Here is a 27,978-nt window from a genome sequence, read left to right as displayed (position 1 = left end):
AAAGAAGTCTTATCACACTATGCCAACGCACTATCCTACACACTCTAATACGCCCGCGATCCGTTTGCGAAAATGATATCAGTATACAAAGTGCAAAAAATGGCTCTGCGTTCGTGCAGATAGTGCGAAGTCTCTCCATTTTTTCCCGCGTTCGGCAAGGCTCTACCTTTGCCATAAATTTTCCCCAGTCACTGTCAGAGCGCAACGAGGTACTCCGAAACAACGGCATACTTGGCTGCTTTTGGAAGGGCCCTAGACAATATCTGTACGAATATATAGGTACCCTGCTGCCTGTTCAACTCTTCTATGTATTCTGTACGTGTTAGCCGTCAATTGGAATTTAGTCACGTGACTTTATCCGCCATTCATCACCGCACACACATTCATACACAAGTCTTTTATACTGCGTGTCTTTTCCGTATAGGCCGCTGTTGTTACACAAGCTGCTAGATCGAAAATCGACCTGCAAAGCCTCCAAGTTTGGCTAATATATTTCGTTTCCGGAACACTGCCGTCTGGGAAACATGTGAGTCGTTTTCTCTATATTATAAAGATTTATATTTCGTAAGATGGTAATGTGAATCTTAATAGTTGCGCTGCACCGAGTGATTTTTCACGTGAAATTCGATTGTAAATTTTCGTCAATATTGTGGAATCCAAAATGGTGGATTTAGTGCCGTGTGCGGAGCTGAGTGCGTGTTCGGAGGGCTGTTCTCTCTCTCTGTTTTCATGCACTCGTTTACAGCTGTCCTCAGAATTGCTAGCTTTATTCGCTCTCTCCATACACCCTACTGATTAAAATTCTTGTCCTTCGTGGCAGCTTAGAATTTCTTCTAACGAATATCGTCATGCTTTTCTGTTTGGGAGAACATAACCTTTTTTTTGTAGTGTAATGCGCGGATTGTTCAGAGTTGTTAAGGTCTCGACCGTCATGTACGTGTAAATTCATTTCATGTTTCATTCCGGTTTCTCCTAAAATTCGTGTTTTTAAGTGGTAGTTCAACGAAGAATTGCTTAACATTTGTTTATGATTGCCTGCAAACATCAACGAAGGCTTCCTGTTTCATCTTTAATAAAATTTGCAACATTTTCCGTGGGAATTGCCCACCAAATCATCCTGTTTATAAACGTCAATCGAAATTACCCTTGTAGCTGGATATCTCCCTTTATTAAAACCTCGCTATATTTAATTTTCAGGCCGTATTCGATTTTTCATCCATATAGACGGTGAATAAAAAGTACAATAGATAATAGAGAGAAACATTGACGACATACGTGTGAAATTATTGTGCTTTTCGAACTTAATTTGTATGTTAGTCAAAAATGCGCTCTCTGAAAAAAATGCACCGGTGTCCGAGGTTGGCCCGTCTTAATAGTATAGACCGTTCTACATAGTGTGTAGAATAGCTGCCGTAAAGCTTATTATGTGCATGAATAATCGTTTGTGTATGAATTTGGCCTGTATGAGCTCTTATTAGCTTAGAATCACATTTGACGTTTTAGTACTATCATGTACTTTAATCATAATTATACCTTAATTTTCACATTGTTTGTTTTTGTTTGTTTGTTTGTTTGTTGTTGTTGATAATTTGGCAAAAGGTAACAATTCCCGGCCAGTAAATTCCCACTATTAATTAAAATAATGTTGGGCTAGGCTATTTTTGTCGTTTTGTAGTGAATTTATAGCTAATTTTTAGTTAACCATTAACGGAGGTTTAATAGTCTGATATTTCATTTCACGTGTTTGTACAGTTCAGAATTTTGCTTTCGAGATAATTTTTTTTTCTCGCAATCCATGACTTAATGCAAACAATTTTGTAATGTTCCCCCTATATTTTTTTTTATTGTATCTTACCACTTACAATAATCGCGAGTATTAGTCCTATAAAGGGATGAAAAAAGTCTTCACAAAATGTTATGTATACTTTTAATCTTACAGTTTTCAGTGGTATTTTATTTTGGTGTACACAATCATGACTGTATAGGCTAGCGCTAAAACCTTCATGAAACATTTTTATAGAGGAGAAGAAGGAGAATAAGAATACGAGAAGAGGGGGAAATATAGTATAAAACATGGTAAAATCTCATTTCAGTGATGTATTTCAAAAAGGAAAATTTCGCAAGGTTTTCCGGACATTATCTTACCGTGCTGCACGCCTTAACATTTAATATCAATTTGTAAAGGAAACAAAGAAGAAAGAGACAAAGAACAAGAAGAAGAGGAGGAGAAAGAAGAGCATGATAAGGAAGAAGACAAAGAAGAAGACTTAGACTAAGAAGAGAGAGAGGTATATTGAGGAGTATAGGAGGATAAGAAAAAAGGAGAAGAAGAAGAAGAAGAAGTAGTAGTAGTAGTAGTAGTAGTAGTATAGTAGTAATAGTTAAGTTGTAGAAACAGAAGATGAGTATAGCGGAAGAAAAAGAAAGGGAAAGAAGACAAAACAATATACCTCAATGGGTTTGATGGACTTTTTTTTTAAAATGAGCATTTTTTTTTTTGTAATAGAACTTTATCCGTGTCTCCCATTATTTTTAAAGTATTCGGAGACCCAAATCAATTAGAGTAGACGGGGAAAAGTGGGGAAAAGAAGACAATCTCCGAGTGAGTATATTCCTTTATCTTAGATGGAATAACAATTTAGTCGTGTCCATTATGTAAACTTGCATTTGGCTTTATCGGAGTTGAAACACCAATAATAAATAACAAGAACTTAAAAGACGATCACAACTACTTTCGAGAAAGAAATAACGTTTAATAAGGCAATTCCAGTAACGTGCGAACATTCAATGCCGTATTACGTAACCCGAACATGATTTCTGTGGGAAATTTATTACAATGGGTACCAGAATCGCCCTTGAGTTGATTTTTCGAAAGCATTCCCGATCGCGTTAAAAGAAAAATCATAAAAATAATTACAGAACGATACGAATCAAAACAAACAAGTAAAACAAAAATGCAACAACAACAACAAAGAACCAGGCAAACATTCTCTATATTTTCATGAACATAACAGACCCGTTCTGTTTAGTACGTTTTCACGAATTTTAGGTTCCTTTATCAATAGCGTTAACGCTTTCATTTTTGTTTATTCACAACGCAATAATGTAATAAATCCAAAAAAGATAAGGATATTATTTATCATTTTCACTTCTGCATTTTTTTTTTTTTTTTTTTGGGGGGGGGGGGGGGAGGGGTTGGGCTTTCATGAAATATCCATTTAGGGTCATCAAGAGGGATCGTCAATAATCAAAATTAAATTTTAAAAAAGGTTAGATATATCTTTCTCAATCCAAAATAAACTCAAGTGTTGGGGAATATTCATTAGGCACTCAAGTGTGAATAAGACCCCAAACATGCACTCTAAGAAAAAAAGGGTGCAAAAAAGGGTGCAAAATAAGATTTTGCACCCTTTACATAAAAATGAACCCTATTGAAGGAAAAGGGGTTCAAAAAAGGGTGCAATATAAGATTTTGCACCTTTCCCACAAAAATGAACCCTAACAAGCCCAAAAGGTGCAAAATAAAAGTTTGCATATTGCATGCATATTGCATGCATATTCATGATTATTTTCCACGTGTTCACATGAAAATACATTTATCATATGATTTGTTAAGCAAATTATGACAATGCACATCAATTTTGTGATTTGTATTTTCCTTCGGCAATCATTAACCAATAGATTTTTTTTTTTTTATCATGTTACAAATACATTCACGTTTTAGCAATATATATATTGATTATATGATTACTAACCAAGAAATATCATGCATGTTTAATATGTATATGTGTACGAGCAAATGTCACGAGTATTCCTTGATGATGGGTGCAGGATTGCACCTTTTAAAGGGTGCAGGATTGAACCCCTTAAGGTGCTGCTGTTGCATCGGTTTGCACCCCTAAAGGAGCAGGATTGAACCATTAAGGGTACTAACATGTCTCCTAAAAGGTGCATTCTGGCACCCTCCTAAAGGGTGCAGGATTTAAACCCTAAAGGTGCTGCTATTGTTGCATCGGTTTGCACCCCTAAAGGTGCAGGATTGAACCATAAAGGGTACTAACATTTTCCCCAAAAGGTTCAATCTAGCATCCTTTTGAAGGGTGCAGGATTGCACCTTTAAAAAGGGTGCAGGATTTAACCCCTTAAGGTGCTGCTATTGTTGCATCGGTTTGAACCCCTAAAGGTGTATAGTTGCACCATTTTTTCTTAGTGTGTGGAGAGAGAATCAAAATAGAGTCATCGTTGTTTTTGTTTGTTTCCCCTTCTTCACTATTTGCCAGGAATCGGCTATATTTTTCAGACACAATTCTTAACTTTCAATTTCACTACCTAACATGGTAGTGGTTCATTAATATAAATTTAGATTGTATCTTGATGATTTTACATGAATTTTGAAGCTATAAGATTAATGACTGAACAAATCCGATGATTTTACTAAATTATCATATCAAACCTGTGCCGTAGCTCTGACATTGATTTATTATTCCATGCTAGGATACTGTTTTCAAGAAAATTTTAAACACACATTCACCATATAAAAACTCAACCACAACAGAAAAAAGGATATGAGGTTGCTATTTTTGATCATTATGTGTTTCTTGTCTGCATGTTATTGATTTCTACTCACAGAAAGTTTAAAAAACACAAAATATATATTTAAAAGTTAAATTTTATATTTTAGACCAAGATGCAAAGTAAGCTTTTAGTCCATTATACTTCGATATTTCATCATCAATAACCCTCCTCCCACACACACCCACAATCATAAACAGACAAAGAAAAACGCAAGCACCGAATGAATCATTTCCCCTAAAAATTACAATTTAAATGCAAATACATTGTGTTTTTTCTTCAATGTTTAAAGCCCTACTGCACTACTTGCTCCCATATAGAAAACAATGCCTAAGCGGTGCCTGTTGGTGCCCCATGATCCTCTTTTTCTTATAATAGAGAGCTGAGTTGATGAGATAACCACCTGTCAGTGACCATGCTGGGAGGTCTAATCCCTCCTGGCCAAACTAGTGCAGACGAGCTTTAAGCTGAGGTGAACATGATTGAATTAAAATTTTACGTAGCCGACTTTAATCGGTTCGAAAAATCTTACTGAAAAGTTTAAGACCAAAGTATTCTTATCGTTTAGACTTTGAGTATTAAAATAAAATGTTTTCTGAATGCGTATATAAGGGGAGGGGATGGTGGAACGCTATAGAGTCTAGTATGGGCTGTTAATGGATATGAAGACACGTAGCTCCCAAATTGTAAAATATCATAATTGCATAATATATAGTACATGTACATTTCGATCGTTTGTCTTAAAACTTCCAAAGGTCTTCCAAGTTATCAAATATTACTACATGACTTTAATTATATCAGCTCCTCCCGTCCTAGTTTAGTCTCATTTTAGAGATATTAATGGTATTATCATTGTGTTTATTGTATTCTACATTACTAATGTACGTGTATTAAAATAGATAGCAAATGTTAACATGATTTAGGTTCTGCACTGCGAGTACAAATCACGCACATTAGAATGTGAGATCGTCATTTAATATTCTGGGAGAGGTGATATTGAAACTGACTCAAATTGCCCATTAATTCATTTCCTGGAATGGTGGAATAACACTTTAAAGATAGAGTCGAGTACTATTCATGTGAATCACATTATGAAAGAAACTGTCTGAATATAATTGGGAAAAAGGCTTATTATGTAGTATAGAAGAAGAATTTTAAAGGCTTTGTAATGAAAAACGAAACGAAATTGACCCAATCTTGCTGGAATTCACATGCACCCCACACACTTTTTGGACTACACACAGTCATGTTTGGTCCAAACCTTTAGGCTATTTCTTGTCATATTTCTAATATAATGAATATGAGGGCACTTGAAGAGCCATCCTTTTCAAGCGAAATTTATCTCGTGATTTTCTTCCAAAGTTGTTTTAAACGGAAACTAAAAAGAAAGAAAAAGCTCACCATCACAAATTGTTTTTCATCTTTAGCAAAACACAACCTTCTCTTTGACGTGTGTATGCGAGCCCGTCAGCCACGCTGCTTCTTGCGTAACGGTGCATGGCTAAAAGTAGATAATATTTTACCCTTCATTTCTTTGAAAAATATACAGCATAATGACGATTATAACGGATACGGACTCTATGGAAATATTTTTAAGTAGAACACATACTATTGTAATGTGGTAGGAGGGGCGACATTTTTGTATCTTGCCTCGTGCAACCTTGATTCCCTTAATTGCTCTCTGCAGTCTCACTAGTTGACTGGATGTAAATCATTTTGTTTAACACTACTGACGCTGATAGCGTCATGTTCAAGATGCCAAACAGCCCTATGTTCTTATCTCAAGTAGTATACGTTTGAATGAAGATATTAACGATATAGATAGTTATCGCTATACATTATATTCGACGAGATTCAAATTACGAACAAATTCCTTCTTTAAAATTGTCTAAGTTAAATCCTTGTGAGGATCTAGTAGAGGGGGGGGGGGGGAGATGGAGTAAAATATAAATTAAATATAATGGACAGAGTCGACAATATTAGAAACAAAGGCTTAACAACCCTGTTGGAATAATACTGACTGGAAGCGTATCCCAGACAATGACATCGTGATGTTATATTTTACGCTGTCCATATTAATTATACATGTACATGGTACCACCAGACTCATCTCGATTAAGTCCTAATGAGGACTTTTTCACGAATAATAATATGTTAAATATTTAGAAATACCGGCTAGACGGCTTGGGAAATATTTATAAGGAATTTAAAATAGTATTTTTCATTAGCTCATACAAACTAAAGTTAAAGTTATCGTAAAAAGGAATGCACGAAATGGCATGGAGTTTATTGGTTGGTGTATTACATAATTTTCAAAATGACCTTTATTCGTTAAAAACAATTATAAGAGTAAAGCAAAGGGAAGTACAATTGCAAAGTGAGGCTAGGTTTACCTTTTCAATGTTTAGGACTATATAGAATAAACAATGAAAAGATCTTTAACAAGACATACTACAATAAGACAGAAATTAACGTTTTTTAATTTTATTATTTAAAAAAAAACAAATTAGAATTTAATTTAATTAGAAATTCAGTAACCCCTTGTAGTAATGGATGCTACCATGTGCTATTTACTTGAAATAACAATGAAATAATATTATTACATGACTCCTAGTATAGTAAATTCATAAAAGCCACATGTTGCGTACCCCAAAACATGCCATGCCTGCAAAATGCATGGTTGAGGACAATTTCCGTTACACCATTTTACAACTTCAGCCAAGGTTATGAATTGTAGGGTTTTAAGCTGATGCGATTTTTTTTTTAATGGAAAGTTTGAAATACGCATGGAGGTTATAACAACAGCTGGTACAAGGCAGCAGTCAACGAGTTAAGTATAATGTCTGAGGTATGCTGTTGAAATACTAATAAGAGAGAGAGAGAGAGAGAGAGAGAGAGAGAGAGATGGGGGGGGGGTTGGGGGCGGAACGATGGAGAAACCTTGATCCTAAATCTGGAAAAATTATATTTAAAAAAACCCAATCAGACTGAAAATGAAAATGCCGTTATATACTTATGAAATTTAGAACAATATTGGATAAAACCAAATTAAATTATTAATAATTGTAAATATGTCCAATTGTGACTATAAGTTGATAAAACTGCTATATATTTTGTTATATCTGAAAATGAAATTAGGATGTGATCGTCAAGACTTTCAGGAAATCAACTCCTGTGTAATTGCAATACCCTATTTTATTGCTTGAAGAAATCATATTCGGATTACGAAACATGTCATGTTTGCACATTTCAGTAGGTGATGAGAAATTAAGGCTATTGAATTTGCCTAACGTTTATTTTGAAAGTGTCTTGCGATCGTGTTTCAGGCAAAACATCACAATAAAAGATACACGTAGGTCACGTGACATTAAAAAGTACGTAAAGCTATGAAAGGTTGTATTAAAACTTTTTTTATAAGTACGTCTCACATTTGAAAGCAGTATAGAGAGTATGAAAAGAAACTCCCAAAGATAATGTACCATTCATTTATTTGAATGTTAGTGATTGCAATCAGCCTAGAAATACATGGTATAGAGAGATGGGCAATGTCATGGACATTGAAAAGAAAGTCCACCCTGATATTAAATTGGTTTTTAATAAAACCAGAAAAATGAGAGAAACAAATTATTTAAAATTTGAGCGTATCCGATTTAAAATAGGGAACTTGGGATTTGTTAAAGTTGTTATCAGTGAAACACAAATTGGCAACACTGTGACGTATCTTGCGAGGTCCTCTTAAATTTGCTCTGTACAGAAAATGTCTTAAACTTTCATTTTCTTAGTTATTGATGACGGAACAGATTTGTTTCGTATAGGGGTTGTATAAAAACTTATTTGGATAATGTCGGGTGAATATTATGATGAAAATTGTCTTAAGGGACATTGTAAACGTTGATGTTTGTTTTACTTTAGTACAGCAGGGCAGTGTTGGGAGGGGACCACAGAACTCTTAAATATTTAAGAGTTCTGTGGAGGGGACCTCCCAAGAAACGCCACAGAGTTGCCAATTTGTGTTTGATTGATCGCACCTTCAAACATTTATAACTTTCTGATTATTAAAGTTTTTTCCCAAAACTTTCACTAACCTGTTTCTCTTATTGTTCTGCTTCTATTAAATCCAACTAAATATCAGGGTGGAGTTCTCGTTGAAGATTGTTTGCAGTCATTTTTTCACTCTAAGTAGTCTCATAGCATATACACTGTAAGAAATCTACCCAACAGAACACTTTACACAATATAAGGTAAGTTTTACCCAACGTATTTTAGATTGTACAATCTGAGTAGAATTACCTTTGGAATTCAACTTTATGGCTCCTATTCCATAGCAAACTTTGATTTTTTGATAAATATACATGACTCTTGTTTAACTTTCACTTTTTAACGATTATGTCAAAATGTTTTTGTAAACATCTTTAAGCAGAGATAGATATTGAGGATGAATTCACCTTTGTGTATTATGGTTTATACACACTTGTGATGATTCACCTTCAATATGTACGACAAGTTTCAGGTTCGTTTCTCCCTCTTTCCGATTTGGAAATCAAACGGTTTCCTTTAAGTTTATAGGCAACTTACAACCGATCTTGTTTATTTTATCAAGGCAGAACTGATATTAAATACAGTCCTGTGGCAGTTATCTTGTTCGACTACGTGGTGCCTTTAATAGGCTATAGTTCATTTTGAAAATGACTTTCGTATTTTCTTTTTTGGAGAAAAAAATGAAGAACCTAATCAAAATGAGTCAGTTGTGAAATCCCGAGCTGGATCAATACTTTTAGGCCCTGTAGGAATATATGTAAATAAGGGAGCATTCTACACATTTCAAAAAGGGAAGTGGATGTGAAAATATAAAGGAGGAACAATATTGAATGACCACTATGTATGGTATTTTTTCCCGATTCTATAATTTGTTTATATTTGTACCATCAGATTTGTATCGCATGGAAATGAGTGATTCAGTAATGTGATAATACCGCATTTCCATAAATATTCGTTCGTCTACATCCTCTTTATGCACACACTTCTACAAGTTATCTCAACGTACAAAATAATGTAGGGCCTTTGCTAGACAAGTCAGACGCCCACTGTAATGCATTTAATTTCAGTGGTGTTGGGATACCGACTGGCTCCTCCACCCAAAACCGAATCCTTTGTTCCGAGGAAAAGCAGGAGAGATGGAGCGAGGAGGAACCGAAGTAGATTTAGCTGGAAGCTGCAAGGCATCCCAAAATGGGGGAGTTGTTGGCGGAAAGGCATCCTCTTATCCTCCGGGGGGAACCCGGGCATGCTACGCCTCCGTCCCGTAACACTCGCACATCCCCCGTGCACTGCGGCTGTGCAATACCAAATCGTTATTCCTCATGCTGTAAGGAATTAGTGTATAAAGGTGAATGAATTACGCGCGCAAGTGCTTTCCTGGCGATGGAAAAAAAAACTCGCGCTTTTATGTGCTAGCGGATTCTTACATGTCACAATACATGGCATTGGGTATGTTTAAATAAGATATGCTTGGTTTCCATGATGAAAGAATGCTTTTGATTAGAATTCGTTTCGCTACGTAAGCTTTCTGTAAGTGATTCATATAGAAATGTAGGGCCCCGGTATATGCTCGCTTATTACGCTAATGCCTTAGTAGACCCCCTACATAATATATTTCTTTGTAATTTTGTTTTGTTTATATTACTTTGTTTGAATACATTCTATGTTTATGATATCATTGTTAACATCTTTTTAAATGTTGTACCATTCTAGTTTTAATATGTCCCGGCCTTTAGCATGTGCTGCTCGTTAGTTTTTATACACCAATAACACGCTAACTCTTTTTAAAAATGCGATATAGGCCTAAGTTGGCATATAGGGGATTCCACTGTTGTTAATCTATGTTGGCATCCTGGCATATAATAATACGATAATATTTTCGCATGGAAAAGACTAAAAAACAAATTGAGGTCATTTTTAACGAGCAATGTGCATAGTTCCTTAGTTATTTTCTGTCAAAAGTTCCACGCTGCCGCGCTATTTTTTGGCTAAATAATCATTCAATAAATATTCATATTTTATTTCCACATTTTGTTTGACACACGTCTTGTTTGAAGTTTACATAAGGGATCAATAAAGAACGGATCACTTTAATCCCATTTTCTTTGGTACAATAACATGCTCGCCGTCCGTTTATGCATGCACATGATGTATCTTTTCAAAAGTATGTGTATAGATACTGACTCATCGTAAAGTAAATTATTGATTGTAAAATGAATAACCACTCCATTGCATTAGACTTCACTACATAGAAAACCACCGAAAACCAAAGGAAACAAATAGAATAATAAATAGATTAAAAAAAATATAAAGTGATGATATTAATGATGATAATAATAATAATACAAAAATAAAACAACTCCATACACAACTCCCCCCCCCCCACACAAAAAAAGAAGAAAATGTAGCAGCTATCTTAATCTCTCAAAATATGCATATTTATGAGTATTCATGAATGTACATGTCGATGTCTTATTCCAAAAACATTAATACCAAATGGAGAATGTTTAGTAAAGACCATTTGACTGACAAAGCTTGCCATCGTTAGTGGTTTTATACGGTGTTATTATACTGATGTTATTTTTAGCTACATTTTCAAAGAAATTATATCATTACCGGGTTTTAAATTGGAAACGTCATTTCCTCGTTATTATACGCTTTTAATGTTATTTTGCACTGCATTCTTTCATTCATTCAGATTTCATTTGGGATAATTATTGTTTGCATAATTATACAAAAAATGATATTGTTCCCCATGAACTTTTAACATCGATTTTTGTTCTCGCGATCAATGTTTTGTAAAACAAAATATGTACCATGTGAATGAAGTTTCCTGATAAAAATACAAATATACGTTCTCAGAAACTTCAACCTTGATGATTTGTTTTATTCTTGTATACGGAGATCATGCCCTAATACAAGAACGGATTTGAATGAAAAGTTAATGATTCAAACTGATTCGTTTGGATTTGTACTAAACATGAAAGAGTAGTGTTTTGACAGAACTTGTGTATAGTTTAGGATTAATTCAACATCTTTGCAAGAGAAAATGGCCTGTATACTAGTTAAAGTCGCCCCCATAGCATGAACCCCAAGTCATGTGAGCCTATCTTCTCCAAGCTAAAGTAAATTTCCTCTACTGGATTCTATAATCGTTTTACTGGATCAATAGCTGCAGACATTCATGTGTTCATCTAAGAGGTTGCGGTTTGGGTTTTTTTTTTAATTCGAAGCGTGAAAACAAAAAAACGAAGCAAAATACTTTCATTAGTCAGGTTTAAGTATTGAGTTGAGAATCGACCTGAATGTGTCGGGGCTTTGCCCAATACCTCTTTAGTCAACTCAAGGAGTTATACATTTTATAATAAATCCTTGGCCATACCTCCTAATCGACTGCAAACGACTCAAAACCGACCGTACCAATGGGCACGTTTTAAAAAAAAATATTTAAACAAATATTATGGACTTTCGTTTTGGAATGCGCTTGTGAATCAATTTTTATACAGTATTGGGTGACTCGATCTGCTCTTTATTTTGATTGACCAAAATGATATTTAATTTAATTGTATACGTATCCATTATCCATTCCCCAACCGTCCCCCCCCCCAATAGCAAATCAAGTTCAAGACAAAAAGTTTCATGACACAATTAAACATAGATTGCATAGTAAATAAAAATGTAATTCATATAGAGATAGGCTACGTAATTATAAAGAAGAGAATTAAACAATGGTCACAATCATGAGCATAATCCCTCTTGTTTAAAAAGAGATAAAGAGCAAAAGGAAATGAAACGTGATCAATTTTATTTCCTCTCATTGAAACACGAATAGTTTATCTAAAAAATGTTGTTCTAAAAATAACGATTGGCTCATGCGTTTTTTTAACGGTTTCCACTGCATGCATGCACACACCAATAGGTCAACATCAGCGCCTACTCTCACCCAATATAAATACATTGTATCACAGTCGATTACAAACAAAAAATCCGTGAAAGGAAATGGATCATCTAAGCTGCATAGCCCCGACATAAGGGAAAAAGTCGAGTTAATCCCTAATTCGTCTGCCAAACGTGAATAACTTATTTCTTTAAAAAGTTATCCTACTCCCTTTGAAGACCTGAAAAAAGAAGAAAAACAGACATTATTATTGAGAAATATTAAAATAATTTTGTGTAAGACTATAGACGGCTTTCGACCGAAAGCTTTAGTCTCTGATATCGACGGTTGTTACGCCGAGACTATCTCTGGCTCCACTTTACTGACGTACATCGTGGATTGGGCATGGAGTTGGGATTGGAGGGACATGAACTAGGATATATCGGCTTGTTCACCCCCCCCCCTCCCCCCCCCCCCCCCCCTTCTGCGTGCGACGGACGGTTATTTCTGTCTCGGCTAGACCTAGCTTCGATGGCAACGGCGGACGGCAAGTCACAGGCAAAATCAAAGCAGTCATGCCCCTGCTCGATGATTATTAATGCCTATTTTGTTTTGTTTGTATTGCTATGTTTATGATGTATTCTTGCGTTAAATTGAAATGATCATGATACTGATCCAGTTTGAAGAGGTTGATACACTCGATGTGTAATATGAGGTTTTACAATGAAAAGGATAAGAAATGGACACGGGCTTGCTGAAAGTCACATGCACTGTGGACAGAAATGTAGTATATGGGAATACACACAAACAAATGGCTTGACAATTTTGTCCAAGCATTTCATCTTTTTCGTGTCACGTTTCGAATACGCGGGCATAAAATGAGCTATCCTTTTAAAGAATATTTTAGTCATGCAAGCGTTTCTGATCAACAAAATAATACACACATTAACACGATCGCAACTAAGTATTTTCGACAAATCAACTCACTTGGATTTGTCAATACCCTATTGTCGATTGTATGTCCCCACATGAATCATGTTCGCATCACGTAACACGTCATTGTCGTGTTCACACAATTCAATAGGTGACGCACAATGCTTTTGAAATTGCGTTGATTGTTCAAAAGTAGTTGCAAATAAAACGTGTTCATTATTTATTCCCTCAATTTGTCTTCATCAGCTCGAGTTGGCCAAATAGCCCGCCATTTTGTGATTCGGGAAATTAGCCCGAAGTTCTTCAGCTCGAAACTCGAGCGCGAGAAATTTGCCCGGTGTTTGCGCATAGTGCGAGTCTTCCGGCTGGTGAAGCGGACCACAAAATAGCGGGCTATTTGGCAAACTCGAGCTGATGAGTACAGGCCTCTAAGCCATTATTCAGATTTTTTTTTTTAAGGATTAATTAAATGGAAACTCGTTAAACCTTCATATTCAGAAAACTTGTGATCACCCACCCACTATAATTACATCCACATAGTTTGTTTATTGAGTCACTTTCGTTGTTGTTTCTCTATTTAACCTTAAACTGCATGTGAAATTAAATTCCCCCTCCCACCCCCGTTGGAAGACAGACTGTGCGTTGTTCAAACCGTACCAATAGTTTTATGACAAAACTTCGAGTTAGTAGGTCCATGATATAACCTGCCATCAGTCTGATATAACGGAGCTTCCCCGTCTCGGATAAGGGGAACCCCCATAATGGACATAGCCATCACGTGACTCGTATTCGGAAGGGCAGTAGTGTTAGAGGGGGATCCCCGTTTTCCTCTCTGCTCTTTATGTGTACTGGTTGATAGTGCGGTTGTCGTGGTAATGCAAGCAGGGAATTGTTACATTTCCCTTGTGCAACTTTAATTTTCTGAACAAAACATGTATACATTGTCGTAAATAGGAGCGCCTTGAGCAATGTGCGTGATTAATACGAGCTCTGTCGAAGTATCCATTATTATCATTATAATCGTTGTAAGTAGTAATATTACTATTATTAGAAGTAGCAGTAGTAGTAGTAGTAGTAGTAGTAGTAGTAGTAGTAGTATAGTAGTAGTTCATTTTAATTTCATCCAGTAGTAGACCTATTAATTTTATTATGATAATTATTATTGCTGTTAATTATTATTATCATTATTTTTTTTAAATTTATGTATTATCATTATTGTTATTATCATCATCATCATTGATCGTCATCATCATTGTATGTAGATTATACTACATGTAGATTACACCGAGCCTGCCATAATATGTATATTTTCTCGGACGTAGTATTATATTATCCATCCAAGTAAATTGTTAATATGTATGTTTTGTTCTATGAGCGCTATAAAAATGTCCATTGCTGTTATTAGTATAGTTATTATTATTATTGATATCATTGTGATACATGTAAATTACACTGAGCCTGGCCATAATGTATACTCTACCGGGCGCTATAGTATTATCTCTCAAAGTAAATTTTGAATATACATGTATGTATACGTTGTCGGTTCTGCACAATTCAGTAATTGTGTACACACGCATGTGCACTACACGAAATGTGTCTAGCGAACCGTAATTCAACAGTCAATAATACGGATGTTCTCTTGTTTGTTGTCTGTTCGTACCAGCCCGCAAAACTAACAGGGTAAATACATAATGCATAGTTCATGAAACAGCGCTGGACGCATAGAATATACCGAAGTGTGACATCATACTGGCCTAGTTGTCAAGGTTGCTGGGGCCCGTTTCTCGAAACCGTCATAAGACTAACTTCTTGACTAAATCAGCGCTTGTAAGCTATACTTGTCCGTTATACACGTTTCAACTTCGCAAATTTTAATAAAGGACAACACCCTGATTAAGGAGTTATGACGCCTCTGCGACCCTGTCATAATCTCTGTCATAACTCTGATGTTTAGAACCAGTAACCTGGTCCTCTACGACGAGCGAATATGACGTTAGCAATTTAGCATCTCGGTACTATACAGGGTTAATACCAAAGGGTGAGTTTCTCTCTATAAATGTTCGAATGAATTATAAAGAGAGAATATAAAAAGGTTCGTAATTCCGGACACTCAAATTGCCCATATCAAAGGCCTACAAGATGGGCCTACATGAAAAACTATAATCTTGATGCATTTGTTATTATATGTTCCTTTTGTTATTCGAAGAACCCTATCATCAAGTAACTTCGGAGTCATGGGTTAAATTAATCTTAACAGGGACGTTCCGGGGGGGGGGGACCAAACCCATAAGAAGCTTTTGTCTGCAAAGTAAGAATTAGTTGCCAAGACTTGGCTGTCAATGATTCGAATATTGACGCCATTTTTGTTCTATAGCAGGACATAATCCGACTTGTCGGATCCAATTCATTAGGTCGCTCTAATACCTTCCGGTCTTTAATTTCGACACGACTAGTGTCGACTTCCTCAGAGCCGAACGTAACAGATAACGATGTTCTATTGATCATATGCCAATATATTATGGGGAATATGTGTACACGTCATTTAAGGAATATCTAGGTTTGTGCAGTTGAACATGATGGTCCAATCATGGAACTATTCGTTTAAGCTCTATACTTACAGGGGTGTGGTGAGCACAACTCCGGAAAAAAAATCTCTGACTAGCTGGAAAAATAAATATAATCAAATTTCCAGGTCCGCTTTTTTTTTAACGCTCCCCCCGCTTCTTTGTATATGATTCGATGTGAGAGGGGGCACTTGTCCCCTGACCCCCATCACTATGCTAGTGTATAGTGTCACAATGTATACGACATGTTTGCGGCATAAAATGAAAGCTGGAACTGAAGCTGTCGACGATTTTGACGATTTTGACTATGCAGAAAACTTACTCGAAACAGCAATAAGGTTCAAAATCCGATTCAAATTAGAAACGTATCAACAAAGAGCAGGTGAAAGATTTAGGAAATCACCATTATAACACTTTAGGGAAGAAAAAGTCGATAAAATTTAAATCCACTTGTGTCTGTGCAAGAGTAAAGCTAATATTATGTGTGGTTATCAGCAATTGCTCGCGTGGGTCTAGACATTGAGGTGCACTGTCATCATGGGGGCGGGGTCATCGGTCTTAAATATAAAGTTGAGTTCTGGTCATGTGATTGCATTGTGAAGGAAACGGTGTGATCAGAAAAGTTGATAATGTAACATAAATATAGGTGTGTACTGCAAGGTTCTGGAATCATCAGAATGATAGAAGTTTTGCCCAGTCTTGGTAAAGTAACAAGCACTGTTCACTGAAAGATGTATATGGGACTACACAAACATGTGGCATAAAAATGTGGGCCTCATCTTTAAGCTTGTCATATTTAGGCAATATGAGGGCATTCGAGTAGCCATGCTTTTCAGGGAACATTTTGTTCTCAGATGTTCTTCCACACTTAGATAATTATGATAACGTCACCTCTCCCCTGAACTCAACTTTGAGACAGTTACCGATTAGGGCAGGTGATGGGAGGGGGTTCTATCCTATGTTTCTCCTGTTCAGTCTTCCCCTTTTTCAATTTATTTGCGTGTCACTCAATTAGGGGGATGCCCCCGTCTCGTGGCACCTCATCTATTCCACTGGTTTTCGGACAAGATTTAAAGAACTTTGCGTGATGATATAGCCCTGGGGAAAAGTTGGTGTAGATCAATGTAGTCGCGGGCAGTAATAAGGTTTATATTCGATATACGATTGAGCAAATTGCAGTTAAAACAGAGATTTCAAACACGAGCCAATACTATTTTTGTTTGTATACTAGATCAAATTCATGAAAATAAGTGGCTTTTAACGTCTTTGCGTCATAGCTAGGCGAAAGCGTACACAAGTCATATACATGTACCTTCAATGCTTGTTATTAGTCACAATTGAGAAATACTATTTTTGTTTAAACTACATGTACACATTTTACATGCATGATATCGGTGAGAGTACATCATTCTAGTTTGTTTAATTGGACATACATGTAATGAAGGTTAGAAATTAAAAAATTACTGTTTGAACTTCACTTATAATTAAACCCTATCCTGTTAAACGCCTTAGTATGAAAACAGTACCTTGTCGCTTCTGGTTGTGGATATATAGAGACCTACTTTGGTTATGCATTTACATAAACAATATTAATAGAAAGACCCATAAGCCTTTGTACCCATATTCATAACAGTGGTATTTTGTCACATTGGTATTTAATACTGAAAGTCATTTAAAATGATATCTCAGTGTCAAGTGCCATTTGCCATTTCACAGTTTAACAAAAACGAACATTATGTGAGTGATAATGTTTTCAACATTTCGAAAGTTTTTTTGAAGCGCAGTTGAAGGTTATCAAATCTAATGTGCGTTCTAAAACTCTCTAATTCTATTCCTCTTTATTAATAGTGGAGAGGGAATTAATCTGTTACTATTAATTTAACATTATAGTTCTATTTTCTATCTTTGTTTAATTGGTATTCTATTTGCTTTCATCGTATTTATAGAGTCATCATGCATCGCAAAACGCGGCTGAAGATAACGGATCTTAATAAACACCTGACATGTTCACTGTGCAAAGGATATATCGTGGATGCTACAAGCATCATCGAATGTTTACATTCATGTGAGTATATAGTTCTCGTCTCTCTGAATTTGAATGATCCCCCAAATCGATAAAAAAAAGAAATAATAATGGAAGCAAACGAAATAAACCAACGAATCAACGAACTAGCTAACTATATATCTAACTAAGTAACTAAGTAACTAACTTCAATACCTCTTTCTTGGTCTTAGTTATAACGCATCGTTTCTTTTCTTTTCGACTTTTTCTCCGTATGTTAATTTTTCTTCGGCAAATCTTTACACCCCCTTTCTCTCTCTCTCTCTCTCTCTCTCTCCCCTCTCTCTCTCTCTCTCTCTCTCTCTCTCACTCTCTCCCTCCCTCACGTTCCCCTTTCTTTTGATCTCTATGTCACTTTCATTCCAATCTCTCTATAATTTTCTTTCTTTTTTAATACATAAAGCTCTCTCTGTCTCTCTACAGAGAGAGTGTGAAGAGTCTAATTTTCATGCCCCAAATAAAACGTAGGCTACATCGTACTAAATTTAAATAGTGAGATGACAATGTAAATAATGTGATTCAATATTGGCTATTAAAGGGCGTCGGCTTATCTTCATATTTTTCTTTTGTTTTGAATGCAGTTTGTCGGAGTTGCATCGTTCGATATCTGCACACCAGTAAGCAATGCCCGGTATGCGACACACAGGTTCACAAGACTAGACCTCTACTAAATATCAGGTAACACAATGTTTGTGTTTTCATATTCTGCTAGCACCATGCAGTTGATCGTTATCCGAAGAATAACCCAAAGAAAGAAAGAACCATAAAGATAATTTATTTGGTGGATCCGAGAGGGTCGGATCTGAGAGGGTGCATGGGGGCGCGTGCCTCCTTTCAAACCCAAATTTGTCATACTTTTGTGTTCTTTTATCTCAGCCAAATATGGGATTAAAACGAACCTGAAAAGGAAGAATCCTTCCTCTCCTTGCCTGAATTTTCTTTAATGTAATTGTCCTTGAGAATCCCGATCTACCGCAGTATATGGTATACTCGGAATGAATACAGTGATTGATCAAGTTGCTTGTTCCTATGACACTTCAGTTATCATTGATTTTATTTTTATTTTTAGTGAGTCATGCAAAATTATATTTCATTATTTTGTTTGTCAACGCATCAATGTTGGCCACTTTCGACACAACGTATGTTCAATCAAGAGCAGAAATTTTTCATGTGGGGGCTTAAAATAACTACATGAAGATTTGTATTTGTATACTATTATTGATTGGATTCTGTAATTCTCCCCAAAGAAAGATTTACCATTTTCACTGAAATTTTATAGATGTTGACATTTTTTTGGGTCATGAGACTCGAGATAAAGTTCTTTAGAACATCCGCAATAATTATGCTGACATTCGATATTTACTTATCTTTTCTTTGTTTTCGTACTCCTTATTTTGGTTTTCTCTCTTCCCTCGTTTCTTTCTGTTTCATAGTAAAGTACCTTTAGTTACTTTCTTCGAGATGAATTTTATTTGCAGTATTTAAACTTACTTATTTATATATTTTGTTTTGTTATACTAACAGATCTGACAAAACTTTGCAGAATCTAGTGTACAAACTGGTTCCAAGCATGTTTAAAGGTAAATGAAAACATTTTTGTTGTTGAAAGTAATAGTATATACATGTATATACAGCTCGTATAGAGTGCCCACGGAATTATGGAGAAAAAATATGAAATAGTCCATTTGGTTTCAAATCAGCTTTTGTCAGAGTCGGTTAAAAGGTGGAGATAGAGCTAACCACAATGCCACCTCATGTAGGTTTTATCCAATTCGCATACGATTTAGGGAAGCAGCACATTCTAAATTACTTACTGCCCCAAAAGATATTTATGAAAATAATCTCTTCTTGGAACCAAACTAAACGCTCTCGAAATTTAGTAGGCCATGTTCAGAAAAATTCAGATTGGAATGAAATCCCAGCGTGCGAGATTTGTATGCACTTATCAAATCCACTGTATCCGATATAAGCGAACCGAAACGCATTGTAGACAGTTATGCCCCTTGCACGCAAAGCGTCATTTTGGTGACGTAGGAATGCGTCACTGACTAGCGTGATCTGTTACTATTATGTGACATTACATTTGTAAACAAAGTGAATGCAAAATACAAATTTATGTGAATTACTACAAGATTACTGGCTTCACAGACATGATTTACACACTAATAGCGCAATAAAAACAACGCCTTGTGCCTCGTGTAAGACGGTCATTATATTCCCCGTTGCACATGCATCGTCATTTCCACTTCATCATTACTCATGCTAGGCAAACCAATAAAGGCAATTTAGGTAATCCTTAAAGATGCAATATAGTAAGTGCTCGGTTCGTTTTATATGAACTTAGTGTATGATAGCCCTCTCATGGTGTGTCTAAGACCTTGGTAGTCCCTGACGTAGTTGTACGACAGAAGCGGCATTCCTCTTTGACATTCTATTTGTAAAATGTAATATAGACAATTTAGGTGTTAAACCTTAAATTTGCATCAGATAACACAACAGTAGAAAATATGAATGTTTTTCTTGCTTTATATTTTCCTTCTTTCTATCTACAGGAGAAATGAAAAGGAGAAGAGAGTTTTACAAGTCACATCCACAAGCCAGTAAGTTAATCATTCGACCCTTTCTTTCTTACATGACATTTTTCCTCCGAAGTTCGACGGAATAAGTAACCAGAAATTGTAAGTAAAGTACCAATGGACAGTAAACAGCCGATTGAGAAGTGCATGAATAGGCAAGTTCAAGGTACTTTATCCGGTACGTTACCAACGATATTAAAAAAAGTAGTTTATCTGATGATTGTATTAAGTTCAGAGACATACCATCAGCTTTGATCAAATACATAATAGTGATACATTCGTATTTCGTATTTGTAACAAATGACCATATACATTTCACTCGCCCATTACTAAGGCGGTACCTGATTGAAAGTTTGAAGAGTTAACATTTTTGTTAACAACCAAACTGAACGAACTTGTGTTTTGCAGTCATCTTTGCAATGAATAACATAATTAAATGAGACAGAAAGCTTAGTTGTGATTCTTATGAGCAACATTATCATTTTCACCATGTATATTTGACTTTAGGTACTAGCCTCGCACAGACCGTATCCAGAGAAGAACGCGGAGAGATGGACGAACAAGAGCTCATTATTTACACCGACGATGAACACCTTAGCCTCTCGCTCGAGTACTATCAGCAGAGCATTCACATACCCAAACCTAAACCAGCCGCCGCCGCCATAACGCGTCCCGTCGGTAACGGGGACAACGCGTCAACCAGCAGTAGCAGCGGTAACAGCAGCTGCAGCGATACGAGCAGTGAGAGCGGCGGGAGTAATGTAGACGTCGCTACTGGGAGCGCCGCTGATGGGAGCACCGCTACTGGCAGCGCCGCTGGTGTGAGCACCGCTGTTGGGAGCGCACCCGGTAGCAGTGGAGGAAATACCGCAGCGGCACCGCCGATCGGAGATACACGAGCCGTGGTGAGCGCGGCGGTCACGGCGGCACTGAAGGCTGCGGTTAGTGGTGCGAAGCAGGGGGGCAACGCTAAGGTACCGGAAGAGAAGCGGGGAGTTCAAACAGATGCAGCTGAAATGTTGGCACAGGAGCGATTAAAAGGAAAGCCGAACGGAGCGACGACGTTGAAAAGTAGCTGCGGTCCGATAAATGGCAAGACGAAAGCGAACGGTGACGCTAACGGTCTCTCTGATGAGGTAAGCCATAAAAGTCTTTCACAACATCGAACTTTTAATACTTTCAAGTTGAAGGCTGAATGGAAAGGATAGGGCCTAAAAAGACAAGATGTTGTATTGCCCTTTAGGTGCCAAAACATCGGTAGGCCGGTCGGAAATCTTTTTTTTGGGGGGGGGGGGGAGGTCTCTCTTTTGGCTGATATTTCTCAGTTTCGAATGCTTTAATGCATATTTTTTGGGGGTAAAACGTTAACAAAAACAAAAAAACTTTAAAAAGCTGACCTTAGATTTCAAGATTTTGGGGTCTGTCGTAAAGGGCAATACAACATCTTTTTTTTTAAGGCATAGTAGGTAGCGTCAGATATGAACATTTCAAAAGATCAAATTCTTAAAGCCCCAGTCAAATAATACAGGGTCACGCTACTGATCACTACTGAGGAGGTGTTAACGGTGTTGTCATGCTCAATTCGGATACATCCGTTCTTCCATCCGTTTAGATCCGGGCTCCTCTAAGGACGTCCATAGCATTCCAGCAAACCGCCTTGGATGTTTTTGATTGTTCAAAAAACCTCTTTATTACAAAATAATTATAATAACTGAAGAAGAATTAAAATGCACTGTGCCACATGTCATGGTATTGCCGTATTGATAAGATTAATCGTCCCTTCGTTGGATATTGATTACATATTGTTTCGAGTATAAAAAATTGGTTTTGTTTCCGTATCACTAAATGAAATACAAACTGAAAATACAATTGTTCATATTTTTTATCACAGATTGTTGATAAACGGTATTTGAGATGTCCTGCAGCTGTTTCCATTGGTCACATCAAAAAGTTTATCCGACACAAGTTTGGATTATCACTAGCCTACCAGGTTTGTCCGCCCTCTTTGTCATTTCGACATTTCCATTCTATTCTCGTCTATATGTACTTCATTGTTCATCTCCTCTTTGCAGGGATATACTCTGCTGCTGTCTTTGGTCGGTTCCATACCGTTGTAAAATATTACCCTTTTTTTTTACTCTGGGAAAATGTCCCCTTGGGCTATCACCCCAGAAAAAACAGCGATTGGAAAACTACCTACAACGACAATTGCACATGGAGTGCTACTGCAGAAAATTTCACCTAATTTGTAGGGGTTGTTTTAATACCGAGATATTTGTTCTTCCGGTAGTTGTCCGGGGATTTTGTACTTTTTGTTGTTGTACAGGCGTTGTTCTGGATGTTAGTCCGGGATAGTCTCCCTGATAAGAATTTACTTTTTGGAAAATCACACAATATATGAAATTAAACGTTAGACTAATTATGTCATGAACATGTTGTTCACAGTGATAACAGAGATTATTTTTGTCAAAGGAATCGATCTAACCAGTTTAGAATTTTGAAGGAAAAACAAAGATCTAAGGAGCACACGATGTTATAATAATCTTGATTCTGGAGTATATTCTAATTGCGTTTTTTTTTCATAAGGCATTCGTTCTATACTTCACACTTTCCCGTCATGTATGCTCATAATCTAGATGATGAGAGATAAATTCACGTGCATCAGTGAATACTTCATTCAATCCACCAACCTTCTCCGAAATGACATTTGACTCTTCACGTTCCACGCGCAACATATCGAGTTACACAAACGGAAATTTAGTATCAAGTTCATTCACATCCCTTTCATGAAATATAATAAGGTCGGGGAGCTATATATTTACTTCGTGCCCCAGACACAACGAGGAGATTGACACCAGTCCGGTCCTTTTAGGATGATTCAAAAGCTTATCCAGTACCCCCTTCTTATAACAGCCACAAATGAGTAAAAAAATCTGTACCAAAGAAATAGGAGGTTGTAAGTTTGCAAACATGCGAGTCGGATCCGGATCAATCGCAACCCTTTCATAAGACATGGCTCCGGAATGCTTGAAAATAGCAAAAATCTACTGTTCTTTCAAAATACAAAGAGGATATAACTGTACGTAGTTAAAAAGGCGGCGGCCTATTTTTCTCCCTTCTGGTAATCCTGCCATGATATATAATTGACTATTTATTGACGATGTGATGAAGTTTGTTTAAGTTTTATTTATTCCAACTTGATTTCCAGATTGAAGTGATGTACAGAGGTAGTGAGGATGAACTTCTACCAGACGACTACACATTAATGGATGTAGCTTACATTTATACATGGGGTCGGGTAAGTGTCGTGTCAAGTTCTAATGCAATAGACATACTGTTCAATGATGTTCAGAGCGTATTGTTAATCAGGTGTCTGTTACCTTTTTGGTCCTAACACCCAACCTGATGACATTTCTTTGTACAGTTACCTCCAAAATACAAGTCTCGGTCAATGTCATTACAATTACCCCTTGTACCCAGCCGGATATGGATCAAAATGGGGATGTTTATTACCTCCCATACAATAATGCTTCAATTTAAAGAACGACACAGTTACCACCATTGGGTCTCACTCGGTTCAGAACAATTTACTTAAACAAAGGAGCTAAAGCTTGAAATGTACAATGTTATATTCATAGATGGCTGTACTGAAATTTGCAGTTGAAATACCATGTGGATAACTTATAGTCACTTTACACAGGTTATTTGCTACCCTTACAACTTCTGGCAAAATTATTTATTTATAAGACTAAAAGTCATTCCTTCTGAATAGTTTACATTCAAAAGTTACAGGAGTATTATGTAGTTTCCGCCTTATCGTTCGCGAGGCTTTTTAGACGTTGACATCCTTGTTAAAATTGAAATCTACAGAACAGCTTTGTTTTGTCTGGCATCGACTCGCATGTTTGGGTTTAGAAAGTAATTTATCCGTGTTTGTTGGCACAATTCCTAAATCAGACCTTACTTTCTGAAGAAGAAAAAAAAAGGTGTCGAATGCGGGAGAGAGAGTTCGAGAGTTTAGAAAACATACCCCACATACCAACCTTGCACCCAACAAAGCACATTACTTGGAAGTAGACTTTTTGTCGAGATAAAAACTACCTATACCGAATACAACATTCTAGTTCGGCCATTTAATTTCGACACATAGACATAAAAATGATCGGATGGGAAAGGTATAATGGAAACAGTTCTTAAGTAAACATTATCAAGAGTCTTTTGAAATCATAAGTTTCGATTTTAGGATATTATTGTTGCATACTGGAGGTCATTGACGATGTAAGCTCTCTCTGGGTATTTTCGTAAAGTAACACCAATCACTCTTAAATATTAGTTGTAAAAACTTGCCCAACATGAGGGCGACTATGTGTTCAACAAAATTTAGAAAAACTTTATGTCCGACTTGGGAATTGTTTTAGCCAATCACGATCATTGTTCAGCATAAATTGAGGAAACACATCTCTGGGTTGGCCATGATAGTACTCAAAGATCCGTCGTACACAAAATTACCCTCAGTTTTTCCAGTGAATAAATACTTTAATACACTACTACTACACTGTTCAACCGGAACAGATTTTAACATTGTCACATCTGCAGTAACGAAAGTTTTAAAGGGAAGCCACATCCTGAATCTGTGGTTGTAGTCCAAAACGTCATTTGGTTTGGACAGCAACTCGTATCACGGATCATCAATATAATCAGACCATGTGAAAACTTAAAAAAACAGGACCTCCAAAAAGCTTATTTGGATCCAGTCATCGAGGAAGTAGTGGATTGTTGTAACTCCTTTTTTTATGTCGGGTTGTCCGTACGTACGTCCCGTTCTCGTGATCGCGTTTTCTTAAGAACCTATTGATGGATTCCTGCCAAACTTATATCATGTATGTATCTTGCAGAGCCGATGAACTGATTAGATTTTGGGGTCATAAGGTCAAAGGTCACAGAGCTCATTATGTATGCAAAAATAGCTTATGATCGCATTGTCATTAGAACAGATTGATGGATTCCTGCCAAATTTAGGTCATGTATGTACCTTGCATGGCCAATGAAGTGAGTAGATTCTGGTGTCATGAGGTCAAAGGTCAAAGGTCATGGGGCGCATTATGTATTCAAGAATAGCTTGCGAATGCATTCTTATTAGAACTGACAGATTGATTACTATCAAATTCAGGACATGTATGTATCTTGCAGAGCCAATGAACTGATTAGGTGTTTAGGGTCATGAGGTCAAAGATCAAAGGGTCATACATGTATATGAAACAAAGCTTGTAATCACGATATTCTTAGAACCTGTTAATGGTTTATAATCGAAGTTGAATTTTAAAAATTGCTTCTGTTTTGGTTGGTAAAATCGCTTTATGGCGGAGGCATCATAATGGATTGCGCGCAGTCGAAGGTTCATCTAGTTTTTATTTACAGAAAGAGTCTTTTACTTAAACGTCCGTTTTTTGTTGTTGATTTATAAAAAAAAAACAGAATGGCGCTCAAAGTCTTTTTATTTAGAACCCACAGGTAATCACTGTAAATTAATATGAATGTTGTGTAAGAGTAGGAACAAAATGGCGTTTAAATATCTAGTTTTAACTCGTCTATAAAGGGCCTTTAGGGGAGGGGATACCGGACTTACCAGTCTGATGAATGATGAGAGAGGGGAGAGCAAATCAATCCAGTGGGTGGAGGATAGGGTAGAGTTGGTATCAACTTCTTTCACATCCCCCCTCTACCTTCTCTTTATATCTTCCTTCTCTCCTTTTTTTACAATTTGAGAAGGGGCACATACCCTACCCCTGTAGCTACGCCATTGCCTCCAATAAAATAATATATTTTTCTCTCATGATTTCCATCCAAACAGGTCGGACCTTTGCCACTTGTTTATCGAGTCTACCAGCCGCTTTCCAGACCACTGAAAAGAACTCTCACGGACAAAAACACATCGGTTGTCCCGGAGAAAATACCAAAGAAAACGGACTCTTCTCCACACCAGCAGAAAATACCGCCAGCAGCTGGAGCGAAACCGAAAGACGCTTCGCTGAACCAGGGATCGCAGGAGAACACATCACCCGCAATGACGCCGGTTGTGCCGCCGGGTGCAGCAAAGTCGAATATTGCGTTGAGCATACCTACAATGCCCGTGTCTGTTGTTACATTGAACAGGTCATAGCAAAGAATTCTATCATCTCCCACACCTCTGGTCATTGGTGCACGTCCGACAGCTGTGTGATCTCCCAGTCGCATTACCAAGGAGTTCTCACTGCGATCAACGTTACAAGAACGCCATCAGTAAAATTCGCACGGTGTTCTCTCGGAGACTGTATGCGAGTATTTTGTGCATGTTCTCAAAAGGATGTAAAATAAAGACTATTAAGTTCATCCGGTGACCCGACTGCGGCGTCGTTTGCGTTTCGTTTTGACCACCTTCTGAGGTCGCCGAATAGACTTCATGCCATTACACTCATAAACAAGAGGGTATTTGGTTACCGATCACGCGTCGAACATTATTGTGATCTAAGATTTATTTTAAATTTGAAGAGACGGTTGCGACTTTCGTTTGATGTCTAGCTTGTCTCAACTTGTTTCTCACCAGGCTTGGACATGCTTCTTCCAGGATGCAAGTATCCACTTCGGAATGCAGCGTGTTTAATTGCTGGGTATACCCCGGTCACACCGACGAGACCGACATCAGATGGCACCAGATCGAACTAAATGGTACATCATCTTGAATGGTCAAGAATCGGTTAGAGAACGGTTTGGAGTCGGTTTTTTGCGGTGTGACCGAGGTATTATGATCTGAGCATAGTTTCAAGCAAACCGAACTTCGAGCCGTTTCGAAAGATCATCTTTGACCTGAGCAGTACGGAGTGATTTATAGATTGACCTGTATATCTTGACTATTTCGGTACAACAAGAAGACAGTAAGCTATTGCTTGTTAGCTGATGAGGAAGGGTGGAGGATGGACCCATGGTTTCTGTACAAAATAATTTTCTGTCGGGTCCTAAGGCCTCCATTAAGTGCAGTAAAGACAGGATCACAATCGAACTGTTCCAACGAGGAACTGTTCCAATGTCTTGAAAGTGTGTGTTTTGTGTTTTTGTGAGTGTGTAATATCCAGGACCGTCTAAAGGAAAAGACTTTGTTTGTTCTTTGTTTTTCACTCATGGGGAGTGGTTTTTAACACTGGATGTCATTTTGGTTCAGCTTTTGGTCATGATATCTTAACCCTATTCTGACTGGGCTTTCTAAAGGCAAGCTTTAAAATCTTTGCCACGGAATATCCAATCGAATCGAAGCGACTTTTGCGCGGATATTGACACGCATATAAAGAGTACCGCTCACATGATCCTCCCCCCCCCCCCCCC

The 27,978-nt window shown here is 37.1% G+C and overlaps 1 protein-coding gene across 2 annotated transcripts; it reads left to right on the top strand.

The window, feature by feature from the left end:
* Nucleotides 1–50: 50 nt before the first annotated feature.
* On the top strand, nt 51–27,250 carry LOC578544 (polycomb complex protein BMI-1-A). Of its 2 annotated transcripts, XM_778706.5 has the most exons (9): nt 51–526; nt 17,931–18,049; nt 18,628–18,724; nt 19,571–19,626; nt 20,599–20,646; nt 21,130–21,758; nt 22,514–22,612; nt 23,831–23,920; nt 26,474–27,250. In XM_778706.5, exons 2-9 carry the CDS (start codon nt 17,938–17,940, stop codon nt 26,780–26,782), a joined length of 1,440 nt encoding a protein of 479 aa, XP_783799.2. In that variant the 5' UTR covers nt 51–526; nt 17,931–17,937; the 3' UTR covers nt 26,783–27,250. The 2 variants fall into 2 exon arrangements, with proteins under 2 accessions (XP_783799.2, XP_030848152.1); XM_030992292.1 differs by lacking the exons at nt 51–526; nt 17,931–18,049; nt 19,571–19,626.
* Nucleotides 27,251–27,978: the final 728 nt, after the last annotated feature.

Source organism: Strongylocentrotus purpuratus, unplaced genomic scaffold (assembly GCF_000002235.5).
Source record: "Strongylocentrotus purpuratus isolate Spur 01 unplaced genomic scaffold, Spur_5.0 spur5_contig_846, whole genome shotgun sequence".
In the NCBI taxonomy this organism is placed as follows: Eukaryota; Metazoa; Echinodermata; class Echinoidea; order Camarodonta; family Strongylocentrotidae; genus Strongylocentrotus; species Strongylocentrotus purpuratus.
Note: the sequence above shows the minus strand (reverse complement) of the source record. Positions and strands in the feature narration are given on the sequence as shown.